This window comes from Pectinophora gossypiella, chromosome 21, assembly GCF_024362695.1.
Source record: "Pectinophora gossypiella chromosome 21, ilPecGoss1.1, whole genome shotgun sequence".
NCBI lineage: Eukaryota > Metazoa > Arthropoda > Insecta > Lepidoptera > Gelechiidae > Pectinophora > Pectinophora gossypiella.
This window is the reverse complement of record NC_065424.1, coordinates 9,980,670-9,994,259: the sequence shown is the minus strand read 5'-3', so window position 1 is coordinate 9,994,259 and position 13,590 is coordinate 9,980,670. Positions and strand designations below refer to the sequence as shown.

Here is a 13,590-nt window from a genome sequence, read left to right as displayed (position 1 = left end):
AAGGGGAAGGGTTTATTATTATTATTATTAAAGTCATAGGTGTAGCTTAAAAGTCCAATAAGGAATTCGAACCCGAGACACTACGTGATATCTAAGTCACCCATTATCCGGACTATCACGAATTCTTAAGATTCTTACTTTAACTTTACCTCAATCGAAGAACTAAAATAAATCAAGGTTGAAATCGAGTCGATTGGAAATTCAGGTCGCGTTAAATAAATGTTGGATTCCTTTTGCCTCTCAGTCGCCTTGTATGCTTCGCCGATCAAAGTCATTAAGACTTCAAAAGGGGCTCATCAAACTATGCTGAAACGAGTTATAGCGCTAATTTCGTTTACTAATTTCAGTGGTAGTTAGGATCAGTGATTTCGTATTTAGAATCATACAGAATAAGCTTGGAATAACGGCCTCCGTAGTCCAGTGGTTCAGCGTTGGGCTCACGATCCGGAGGTCCCGGGTTCGAATCCCGGTGGGGAAATATCACTACAATCACTTTGTGATCCCCAATTTGGTTAGGACGTTACAGGCTGATCACCTGATTGTCCGAAAGCAAGATGATCCGTGCTTCGAAAGGCACGTTAAGCCGTTGGTCCCGGTTACTACTTACTGATGTAAGTAAGTAGTCGTTACATGAGTCATGTCAGGGGCCTTTGGCAGTTCAATAGTAACCCTGACACCAGGGTTGATGGAGTTGGTAATCCACCTGATCAACCCACACGAGAGAAGAAACTTGGAATCGGGTTATTGTAGAAAGGTAACCATAGTGTTTATTGCACCTGAAGACTGATGGTCCTGTTGTAAAAACTCTTTAATAGTAAGGACCCTGGCTACTTTTCTTTTTCAATTGTTCTTCCTTGTACTCTAGTCTCATCTGCCTCAAAGTTAAGCAATGGAAAACCATTGCCTACATTCCATTTGCACATATAATATCGCACATATTTTGCCTGCATTACATTCGCGCATATAAAAGTAAGTGTGCAACCTCAACAAACATCAAAAAGCAATATTGCTTTTTAGATGATTTGCTCAAACAAAGAGAAAAATCTGATTCGTTCGGGACTTGAACCCGCAGCTCTTGTCAAGCCGGGAGAAGCGTAATAACCGTTACACCACCGGGTCCTCCTCCTGTGAAATTCTTTTGATCTATGTCTCGTCATCAATCCGAGTGCTATAAAAACAAAAATCATGATAAATACGTTGAATAAATGATTCTGATTTCTCAGAAGAATCTACAGGAAATGATAAGTATTTCGAATTGTGTTCTCTTCTTCAGATAACCTTTCCTGCTTCACACACGGCTGCAGCACTGGCTGGGTGTCCGGGGTACTAGGAGATGAGGCGCTGACTGGAGGCGCGTGGCTGGCCGCGCTGCCGTGTCTGGTGGCTCTACCAGCTGCACCGTTCTTCGCTGTGCTGGCTGACGCTAGAGGCAGGAAGGCTGGCGCTCTGTGCGTGTGTGTAAGCTTTATTGTAAGTATCCGGGAATACCTGGAATGTGACGCTCGAACGACAGATTCCATTTACCCCGATAACAGTCAATGCCAACAAATTGAAGAGCTGAAGTACCAAGTACTAATTGAAGTCCTAGGTCCGACTCCTGATGTGAAAAATCACTTTGTGAAACTATGCCTTGGTCACCAATCACTTTGGTCTAACAAAAATCTTGGTTAATTGCGGGTACCTACTTAAATAATCCAAAATGATGGATGTACCTTTGACTACCGTAATTTGGGAACATAGTCATGTGCTTATGTTATGTGACTAAGAACTATTGTTAAAGCTATCCTTCATAATACTTAATGCTTCGGGAAACACGTTAATCTGTTGTTCCTACAGAATAGAAGAAACAGGTTGAAAAGGCCTTAACGCGTGTGATGCTCCCTGGCCGGACCACTATTTAGTACGCAATTGCGAATGAACTCAATACGCGCTACATAATGTCTACTTTCATCTGCATACCAAGAAAAAAATAGTACGGCAAAGAGTTAAAAGAAAAATGATATTATTTGTGGTGCGGCCAGAGAGCAATGCTCCCCAGCCGGACCACTGTGAATCTCAGAAATTACGTTATGTAGTCAAGCAATGAGGGTATGAAAAAATAGACCTAAAATTCTACTCCTTACGTTTTTACTCTGATCCTCGAATCTTGTCTAGATTAGAGTCAATTAAAAGTTGAATGTGGTCCGGCTGTAGAGGATTCTCTGCAGCCAACAAATTTTATGGTACAAAGCTTACCAGATTTATTTATGCATTGAAATAAAAGTATAACATTTCTACTTTCTACTGACGTCACTTTTTTGGAATAAAAACTAACATTTATTTAATTATGATCAAAAGTAAGGTGTCCGGCCAATGAGTATCTGATTTAAAAACATATTTTTCAGTTTATGAGACGATAAACATGTTTCACGCCTATTATCTGAATCTAAACAAAACATTTTACAATAAAGGTCTTACTACAACCCTTAGAAAGCCTTAGTTTTACTTAAAATAACAATTAATAATGTTAGGATACAAACATGTTCTAAACGCCTGACAAAATATTAATAGCTTTGCATTTTTATTTCGAAGCTTCTGTATAACTGTCTGTTACCGGCCTCTGCAGACCAAACGGTTGCTTTAAAAATTTTACTTTTGCCATGAGAGCGGTTACCATAACACTTATTCTGTAAGTTTAGTCTCCTAGCACTCACCGTTTGGTCTGCAGAGGCCGGTTACAGACAGTTATACAGACAGACGAACAGATATCGGAAGCTTCGAAATAAAAATGCAAAGCTATTAATATTTTGTCAGGCGTTTAGAACATGTTTGTATCCTAACATTATTAATTGTTATTTTAAGTAAAACTAAGGCTTTCTAAGGGTTGTAGTAAGACCTTTATTGTAAAATGTTTTGTTTAGATTCAGATAATACACGTGAAACATGTTTATCGTCTCATAAACTGAAAAATATGTTTTTAAATCAGATACTCATTGGCCGGACACCTTACTTTTGATCATAATTAAATAAATGTTAGGTTTTATTCCAAAAAAGTGACGTCAGTAGAAAGTAGAAATGTTATACTTTTATTTCAATGCATAAATAAATCTGGTAAGCTTTGTACCATAAAATTTGTTGGCTGCAGAGAATCCTCTACAGCCGGACCACATTCAACTTTTAATTGACTCTAATCTAGACAAGATTCGAGGATCAGAGTAAAAACGTAAGGAGTAGAATTTTAGGTCTATTTTTTCATACCCTCATTGCTTGACTACATAACGTAATTTCTGAGATTCACAGTGGTCCGGCTGGGGAGCATTGCTCTCTGGCCGCACCACAAATAATATCATTTTTCTTTTAACTCTTTGCCGTACTATTTTTTTCTTGGTATGCAGATGAAAGTAGACATTATGTAGCGCATATTGAGTTCATTCGCAATTGCGTACTAAATAGTGGTCCGGCCAGGGAGCATCACACCTTAACGCGCATTTTGTATAAGGACCGCTGTCGCCAGTTCAACCCCACTCTCTTTTACTACTACTCCTGCAAACAGATAACTACGATAGCTCTACTGCTTCTCAAATTCCATTGCCACTACCGGCAATTATATATTACATGTTATCACATGTAATTTTTATCATTACTTTTCGTAAGATACTGCATACATAAGCTGTCCTATGATAAGGAGGGATCACCTTGCATGATAGTCGATATTAGATTTTTATCCCTGCAGGTTATAAAGCACAAGACGACATTTTAATATAAGTATCGTGGAACTCCGTGCGTCTTAAAGTTTGAACTATTTGCTCATACTTGTGTAGTAGGCGTTTCGCGCTCTCTTGACCTTTCCAGCCTCATTCTTTTATTCTTTAGTTGTTCCTATTTGTGGAAGATTCATACTAACTAACATTCCTCATAATGTGAGCCGTGTCAGAAACTTTTAGCGTCTCAATAGCTCTTATATCAGGTTCACTCAATTTATCACAGATGAGTTAATACTCCCCATAAACATTCCAGCTGAGCTGTTCCCTCGCAGCATGGTGCGGGCCGCGCGGCGTGTGGGCGGCGCGAGCGGCGGCGGGCGCGGGCGGCGCGGGCGCATTAGCGCTGGCGCCACTCTACTGCGCAGAGATCGCGCCACGGACCCGGGGGCTGGCGGCCATGCCGGCTTTGGCTTGCAGGTTACTTTTTTTGGCAGCCTGTTGTCACACTTCAGACACTACACATTAACGTTATCGTACACGCGCATCTGAGTGTGTGACGTCTGACGCTATACGATTGAATACTTAATTAGAATTGTTACTATTATATTTGTACAAAATTTTCCTACACCTAAAGGTTGCCTAGAAGAAATTGCTGCATGAGCAATAAGGCCGCCTGTTGTGCCTCTCTGTATCTGTTGTCCTTATTTCTGTATCTTGTGTCCATTGTGCTCAATAAAGTATTTTATCTATCTATCTGTCTAATTGTTGCTTGATATTTGAATCAAGAATTATAAAGGGCAGTTCGCGCTATTTATAAGCTGCGTTGTCGGGACTCTTTGAGGGAGCTGTTTAAAGAAATAAATATACTGACGGTTTCGCAGTTTCTTGTCATTTCGTTACATTGACCTTCAACAAGTTTATCCATGATAATTACGTTGAATAAATGATTCTGATTCTGATTCTGAATATTGCTACTCTTTATGTTGTGGTGGAAGATGTTAATTGTTATGTTAACCACGGCTCCTTGGCTGACTTTGAATCATTATCATCTTTGTTATCTATCACCAATACCAGTATCACCATCTCCGAAGCGGCGCCACATTGCGACTTGTTTGCGAGTTGGTGAGAGCGATTGAGTGTGTGATGCTTGCCAGTAGGCCAATATTTGAACCAATAGTTCTGTTATATAATTTGTTTTATTTTTAAGTGTTTTATATTATGTGGAAACTTGTTTAAGACAGTATGGATTTTTGTTTTTGTAATGTAGTAAATGAATAAATAAATTTATAACAAAACATGTTTCCAATTTTACAGCAGTGGCATTCTATTCGCATACGCAGCGGGAGGTATGCTGTCTGCGCATGGTCTTTCGTTGTCGATGGCGGTGCCACCAGCTGTTTTACTGGTGTCTCTGCTCTGGTTGCCCGAGACTCCCTCCTTCCTCATCAGCGTTGGGAGGATGCAGGTTTGTTGTTCTTAAATGAATGAGCGAATTAACGCTTTACTCCATATACGGGGTGTTCGTGACATCGTAACGAAAACTTTTAGGGATGATTCAGACCATGATTCTGAGTTGTCATCGAGTGGAATTTTCGGTCGCAAAAGTATAACACTGAATATAATAATAAAAAAAAAACACTTAAATGCAAGATAGCTGGCGAGGAGTGGATATATACCATACCCCTCTGTCTACCCTTTCGGGAACATAGGTGTGATGTTATGTTATTAAAAGGTTTTCTTTAAAATTAGTTTCAAATTCACGAAAGAAGTAATTTGCAATCTTGATGACTCTAGCCAACTAGAGACGAATTGTTGCGTTGACAGCGACTATCCGAACGGCGATTCCCGCTACGGCGAGTCTGTTTATGGCAAGTCGCTTGACATCTGGTCTGTCATTTACATGTACAGTTCAAAACACAACATATGAGACTGAGCCGTGTGTGCCGATGTTTTTGGTCACTTAGAGTATTACTATAAGGCCACCTTGAATGTCCCTAACCATTGGACATTCTGGATGTTGCTAACTATTTGATTCTAACTGTACCTGATTTTCTGTGTCTTTGATGTTCTGGGGGTCTAAAAAGGCCACATAAAAACAATTCATCTAAAAAAGCAATATTGCTATTTGATATTTGTTTGCATTGCGCACTTACCTTTATGTGCGCAAATGTCAAAGTGCAATATTGTTTTTTTTAGATTACTTTGTGCTGTGTCTTTCAATAATAAACGTTTCTTTCTTTCTTTAAAATTTCCAGGATGCAGCCAAAGTAATGTGCTGGTTCGACGGGTCTGACTTCCAAGAGGACCTGACAGACGTGATTGAGCAGCAGGAGGTCCGTATCAGGACCTCTGACGGCTATGGGAGGAAAGACATGCGGCGGCAGGACTCCGACACCTTCCAACCCATGCTGAAGAGAGTCAGTGGACTTGACTCCACTTCTGATCGGAGGAGTGAGCAGTCCGCTTGCAGGGAACTTTGTAAGTACCTCTACTTCATATTAAGCTTCTGTATTCTAGTGGTTAGAGCGTTGATCTCTCGAGCTGGAAAGCCCAGGTTCGATTCCCGGTGGTGACAGTTCAGAAAAATCACTTTGTGATTCCTAGTCGCGGCCGCGGTCGCGGGAAGCCGCTAGATGCGGGCAGCGCAGGACCGATCGTCGTGGAGATCCATAGGGGAGGCCTATGCCCAGCAGTGGGCGTCGTACGGCTGATGATGATGATTCCTAGGATGGTTAGTACATTACAGGCTGATCACCCTATTGTCCGAAATGTCTTGATTTATTTCCTCATCAACCCAGGATTCAGGGTTATTATTGAGCCGCCAAAGGCCCTGACATGACTCATGTAAACGACTACATACTTACATCAGGAAGAATTAACCAGGAGCAATGCCTTAACGTGCCTTCCGGATCATATTACTTTCTGACGATCAGGTGTCCAGTAGCCTGCAGGGTCCTAACCAAACTAGGGATCACAAAGTGTTATATTATCCCCACCGAGATTCGAACCAGGGTCATCAGGATCATGAGCACAACGCTCAACCTCTGGAGCACGGAGACCGTTATTTTATTTGAATGGGTATATTTTCCCTTCCTCTTTCTATTTTTCGCGGTCCTGAGCGTACTCCGGCCAATTCAGCCTTTGTCCAGCAGTGGGATCTTGTAGGCTAGATTAGATTAGATTAAGTATATTTCATGTACAATGAACATAGAACTCGTATAACAAATAGCAACCGATATCAAAGTGTCCGTGGCACATCTTGTCACAAGCAACGGCGTGTAAAGACTCTGTAGAACCGATATTGCACTTCATTTGAACAGCCATAACATCTTACTTTGAGGGAACGAACTTATACTATCTCATCTCCCTAGCATTATTCCGATTTTTCACAGGGTCCGCTTACCTAGCCTGAAGAATTGACAGGTCCGGTATCTACAAAACCAACCTATCTACCACTAAAACTGAACTTAACTAAACCTGAACCACAGATCATAATAATATAATACTAACGTACAGATGCCTCATGTCATACAACAATACCCTTCTAATTCGGGCAATTATTCAAGCTATTTTACGTTTTCACAATGACCACTAGATGTCGCTAGAACTCGCTAGCCGAACTGAACTTATACTAATTAAAGCACATAATAACGGGTTCTTACCGCGTTTAAATGGGGATATGAGACTCCCGATATTTCGACACTGTTGCAAGTGCCATTATCACGGGATGACTGATGAGATTGGAGTGGAGTAGGTAGATCCATAATTTTCTACGGGCAGACATATCTGTCTACCCTCTTTCTCTGCCGCTTGTTTATGTTTTTGATACCGGAATGTTCGGAACCATCTGAACTCGCACGAAACTCACTACGACAAACCGCACTCACTGTGTCCTCACGTTTTTTCACCACATTAGGCCGTTTCAAGCTTTTTACAACACCTACTACTGGATTCCACATACTCGACAACTTGAACCCGTCTTCCCTATTGAAATTTTTATGTTTTCTGATTTCAATAGCCTCTTTTACGAGTCTGGGGATGTAATGACGTTCTGTCGATAATATTTGTGGATTGTTAAACTCGATCCAGTGGTTAGGGCCCGACATATGTCATACAACAATACCCTTCTAATTCGGGCAATTATTCAAGCTATTTTACGTTTTCACAATGACCACTAGATGTGACAATGAATGTTTGGTTTATCCAGTCCGTCACAGGCGCTCACGCCGCGCGCTGCTGTCGTGCGTGGTGGTGGTGTGTGCGGCGGCCGGCAGCGGCGCGGGCGCAGTCAACAGCTTCGCGGCCGCCGTGCTGCGACACTCCGCGCACACGGTGCCGCATCTCAACCTCACTGTCTATAACTATACTATTTATAACGGGTAAGTAAGTGGGTAGGTGGTAAGTCTTTGATGACAGTGGAATAAGCGATAGTCATGTGTCAGAATCGCAGTAAGTGGAACTCCGTGATCTCTGCCCATCCCAAAGGGAAATAGGCGTAATCTTATGTACGTGTAGGTACATAAGATGACTATACACTATACGTTTATTTATGCCTATCCCTTCGGGGATAGTCTTCTTCTTCTATCGTATGGGTTCTGCGGTGGATGACCAACCTCATCAACCCTGGTGTCAGGGTTATTATTAAGCCGCCAAAGGCCCCTGACGTGACTCAAGTGACGACTACGTACTTACATCACTAAGTAGTAACCTGGACCAACGGTTTAACTTGCCTTCCGAAGGACTGATTATTTATCCTACTTCTGGACAATCAGGTGATCAGCCTGCAATTTCCTAACCATACTAGGGACCACAAAGTGATTTTTCCCCACCGGGATTCGAACCCGGGACCGTCGGATCGTGAGCTCAGCGCTCAACCACTGGACCACAAAGGCCTCTCTTTGTGGACCACGGAGGCCGTTCGGGGATAGTTAGTAGCTATTTTCCGTAATTGTTTTAGGTTTAAGTACGCGGTTATTATCATAATTAAAACACATAATAACGGGTTCTTACCGCGTTTAAATCAGGGATATGAGACTCCCAATATTTCGACACTGTTGCAAGTCACGATCACGGGATGACAGTCTTCCCGTGATCATGGCACTTGCAACCCGTTATTATGTGTTTTAATTATTTTCCGTAATTTGCAGGACTACTCCTCGGGCCCTGTTTGAGACATCAGAAGCTGGCTCCATGTTGTGTGGGACGGCGTTGGTGCTTGGTGCTGCTGTAGCCACTGTTACTGTGGACAAACTTGGCAGAAAGGTACGTAGGTACAGTCAAAAGATATACAGATGCGTAAAAGATATGTTAGTGACCCCGTAACGAATACTGAGGGGGACGATTCAGCTCATGATTCAAGTGATTTCCGTCGCAAAATTCATGTTACACCCCGTACAAATACAGGTAGCCATACGAGTGCGGGCGTACGTATGGGTGGGAGGCCCCAGACTTACCCGAAGGCATTGACAAGGCCTAAGATGGAGCGAGCTAAATAACATAAATATTCTTGCAATTCGCAACATCTTTACGAATTTACGTTTAAATTATACTAAAATATTCGGCTATTAGTTACTACTAAAGACACAATCACAAGTTATCGGATAACATTGTGTGATATTGGCTTTAGAAAAAAAAAATTGCTCGCGAAACTTGCTTTAAAGTCGTAAGACTGAATGTCCTTTTAAAAGTCGGCCCAACGGCTTAACGTGCCTTTCGAAGCACGGAGGAGCTCGAGATGAAAACTCTTTTCTTGCTTAACTTCAACAATCGTAGACCGAGCGCGTTTACCGCTGCGCCACCGAGCTCCTCAACTAACTGTTTAACTATTATGTCTCAAACGCCTGATGAATCAAACATTTTTTTTTCTCCAGATGCTACTCCTGTGGTCTTGCTCAGGCATTGCCTGTTGCCTGGCCATTCTGGGCGTCTACTGCGACCCTCGCCTCCGCCTACAGTCCCTATACTCCCACCGCCTATGGCCTTACAAAAGATCCACCATCAAGGACAGAACTCTTGACAACCTCAACTTGACATACCAGGATACCAGTAACGAAGCAGAGATGCGAAACCTTGCAGGATTCTTGAAGAATGCTTCGGATTATGACTTAGCTAAGAATGTATCTAATGGTGATATTGGAAAGCCGTGGTATAGGATTGGCGTGAAAAATGATAGTTCTGGAGTCAATGATGTTACGATGTCAAAACACGAGAGGAGCGAAGAAGACGACGCGATGATTTGGGCGCCCGTTACGCTACTTTCCATGGTGTTGTTTTTGTACAACATTGGATTGGGATCAGTGCCTTATGTGCTTATATCGGAATTGTTTTCTATCAATGTAAGTATCTGGAATGGTCCGTCTATTGTTTGAGGTTTACGCGGTTATTATCATAATCAAAACACATAATACCGGGAGCGTCATATCCCTGAATCTAACGTGGGAAGAACCCGGTATTGTGTTTTAATTATGGTGCATCCATTCTAGTTCGGTTCATATTTTTGATAGAAGTTTTCTTTGTATTTTAAATTTCCTTAAAACCAGCACCAATTCAAATTAGTGCAAAACTTATCTATTCCTTCAAATGTATATGAAATCTGATGAAAGTGGGAGATACTTTCGATTTGTGGTGGTATTCTCTTGATTGAAATCAGAAATCAGAATCATTTATTCAACGTAATTATCATGGATAAACTTGTTGAAGGTCAATGTAACATTTTTGAATTTACGTCATTTCGCAAGGTGTTATGGCTGAGGAGAAGAAATGACAAGAAACTGCAACAGCAACACATCTTTTAAAAACCAATGAGGATATACATTACAAGTTATTTAATAACTAGAGGAACACATTCAATACCAGACATTTTTATCATTTAGGTAGTCATTAATCTTATAATAAGCTTTTTTACATAAAGTAAGCTTCACGTCAGCTTTAAATTTATTGTCTGACAAATTTAAAATATTATCTGGTATTTTATTGTAAAATTGATTTATGTTATTCTATAAAGATGTTTTATGCAGCGCTTTATTGTACAAGGAAAGGGTTGCTTGCTTCACAATTTTATAATTCAACTTTGGTTTCAAATGTTTTCGAATCTGTTTGACAAAATAAACCAATTGGAATTCCTCATTCCTTTTGCTTCCAGGTCCGCAGTCTAGCCTCAAGCTTACTTATCTCCTGGATGTGGCTCAGCAATTTCCTTCTTCTACGCTACTATGGCCCTATGGCCGTCTCGCTCGGACTTCACAGCGTCTACTATATATCTGCCTCTGTCACACTCCTGGGCGCCGCATACATATACTTCGTAATACCAGAGACAAAAGGAAAATCTCAAGGGCAAATACAGGAAGAGCTAGATAGGCCACTAATAGGCAAGAAAAAGAGGAAGACAGAAGAAACGCGATGACAGTCGTTAGCAGGTATACTGATGGTGTTCATACTGTTTTAAATGTCGACGTGTGAATCGTTTGCCGTGTTCTGTGGCCCTGGGGGTCAAAAAGGCCGCAATGAAGCAATTTACCTAAAAAGCAATATTGCTATTTGTCATTTCTTGAAATTGCACACATACTGTTATATGTGCAAATGTCAAACTACAATTTGAGATGAATTGCCTTTATGTGGCCTATTTAGACACCCTGGTATCTGGTGCCGAGTTACGTAATAAGAGTGTCAAAGAGAACGCCAATTTTTTCTAGTGGAAACCAATATGACAGTTTTGAGTGTGAGGTCTTTTGTCGATATTCTGAAACGGTTACTTTCAGCTGTCACGATTTTAATATAAGCCTTTACTCACTATTGAGTAAACTCCGACAGGAACCCCCCCTTCATTTTTGTGGAAAAAGATTATCGTCGTAAACAGCATATTAGAAATATTTTTGGCATTCCATCATTGGTGATTGTATCATTTAATTTATCTTGGATCCCTTTTTTTGGGTGCATTATCGTAAATACTGATGTTCTGATAAATATTACAATAATATATCTCTATCTCTTTTGCTCCTCTCTATCTTTAAGAATACTAATATCAAAATGAAACTTTGTGACTTAAAGAAATCAATAGAAAAGTATTTATTAAGCAATTGTGTCCATAACATATCGTAACATAAGGACAGAGAGTCTAAAAGGCTACATTGAAGCAATTCATCTAAAAAACCTAAACTGCAATTTTACTTTTCATAAAAGTAAGTGCGCGATGACAACAATTTTCAAATAGCAATTTTGCTTTTTATATGAATTGCTTCTTCAAACCCCCAGATTTATCTTTCGAAAACATTTCAAAAATGCTCAACTTCAGGAGTTTGAAAGAAGAATGATTGTATAACAAAATGAATGTATAGTATATATATTTATATATGTGTTGATATGATAAAATTACGTATTTATAGCCCCAAAATTATAACACCAATAATATTATTCCTAGTTAGTAAAGTATTACCAAAATATGGTAATAAAAAAGAAGAATGGCAACCCTGCGTTGTTAATTTCAAAGAACTACGTAACTGGGTAATAAATGGAAATGATACTAGAGAAAATATTTACATACTTACTTACTTTCTGATGCTGATTTCAATATATCTGTATATCTAATTTTATTTTAAGTTATACCTGTCATTTTCTTATCCACCGAAAGAGAAAGAGACGGACCATTAACACCTGTTAATTTTAAAATTAATAACCCGTGGAATAAAATAGACATCTCGCTAATGTGCAACCCGTTTGACGTGTGCACTTAATTTTGTCGGGTTATTATTAACATGTAGGCGGTCTATCACCCGTCTCTTTCCCTTTCAGCTGATAAGAAAATGACAGGTATAACTTAAAATAAATTTAGATGGTGTATTCTAGAATCAGCACCAATATATTATCAATATTTTCTCTAAACTTTAAATCAAATAGTGACTGCAGAAGATTGGCCTTATTTTTGGTCAGGTTTTAAAAATGAAATGTTAATTAGACTGTTAATAATAAGATTCGAAATACGTGGGTCGATTTATATCAAGTAGATAGTTAATATATTATACCGTATTAAATGCGTATAGGTAGCCATACAAGTAGGTACGGGTGTTAGTGACACCGTAATGAAAACTAAGTTGGATGACTCAGGCCATTATTCTGAGTTGATATCAAGTGGAATTTCCTGTCGGAAAATTCATGAAAATTTTACTGTTGTTTTAATTATTTTCAGTTCCATACTTTGCGACGGAAGATTCTGCTTGATATCAACATACAATCATGGTCTGAATCACCCATCAAAATTTTCGTTACGTTGATATCACGCTGTATTATTATGATCAACGATATTTATTTTTGATTTCTAAATAAGCACAGAAAATCATCATCTTATTTTTGATCTTTTTAATAACAATCGAAATTATATCAATAATATCATGTACCTATTTACCTGCATATTTTTTGAAAATTTTAAATTACTAATGAAAGTTAATAAAGAGCGAATAAATAGACCCACAAAATGAATGTATAAAATGTACCTTGAAAAGTACATTATTTTTTGTGTTATAATGTTACCACAAACTAAGATTTGTATTTAATAGTGTCATAGAATAAAGAGTCTAACTCTAACTTTAGTCTTAAATGGCTAATTCCTGCAGACGCCATCTAATTTTATTTTAAGTTATATCTGTCATTTTATTCATTTCCGTTGGAAAAGAAAGGGGCAGGTAATCGACAGGCATAAAGTTTATGGAACACACGTCAATTTTAAGCACAAATCTAAAACAACCGTCTAAAAATTTTACATTGGCCAATAACCCGATAGAATTAAGTTGACAGTACACGTCAAACGGTTTGCATACCAGCGAGATACCTTTTTGATTCGCCCGGGTTTTTCATTCATTTACTCATTCTTCCTAAAATTAAGAGCCGTCCCTTTCCTTTTTGGCGGATAAGAAAA

At 39.6% G+C, this 13,590-nt stretch overlaps 1 protein-coding gene across 1 annotated transcript in view; it reads left to right on the top strand.

The window, feature by feature from the left end:
- The window catches only part of LOC126376541 (uncharacterized), a 102,107-nt gene extending 89,521 nt beyond the window's left edge, over window positions 1–12,586 (top strand). Inside the window, exons 3-11 of the mRNA XM_050024007.1 lie at window positions 1,274–1,470; window positions 3,997–4,160; window positions 4,998–5,148; window positions 5,939–6,161; window positions 7,891–8,062; window positions 8,831–8,945; window positions 9,554–9,728; window positions 9,792–10,018; window positions 10,825–12,586. Coding sequence (XP_049879964.1) covers window positions 1,274–1,470; window positions 3,997–4,160; window positions 4,998–5,148; window positions 5,939–6,161; window positions 7,891–8,062; window positions 8,831–8,945; window positions 9,554–9,728; window positions 9,792–10,018; window positions 10,825–11,085 — 1,685 coding nt within the window. The 3' untranslated portion in view covers window positions 11,086–12,586. The remainder of the gene's footprint in view (window positions 1–1,273; window positions 1,471–3,996; window positions 4,161–4,997; window positions 5,149–5,938; window positions 6,162–7,890; window positions 8,063–8,830; window positions 8,946–9,553; window positions 9,729–9,791; window positions 10,019–10,824) is intronic.
- The last annotated feature ends 1,004 nt before the right edge of the window (window positions 12,587–13,590 follow it).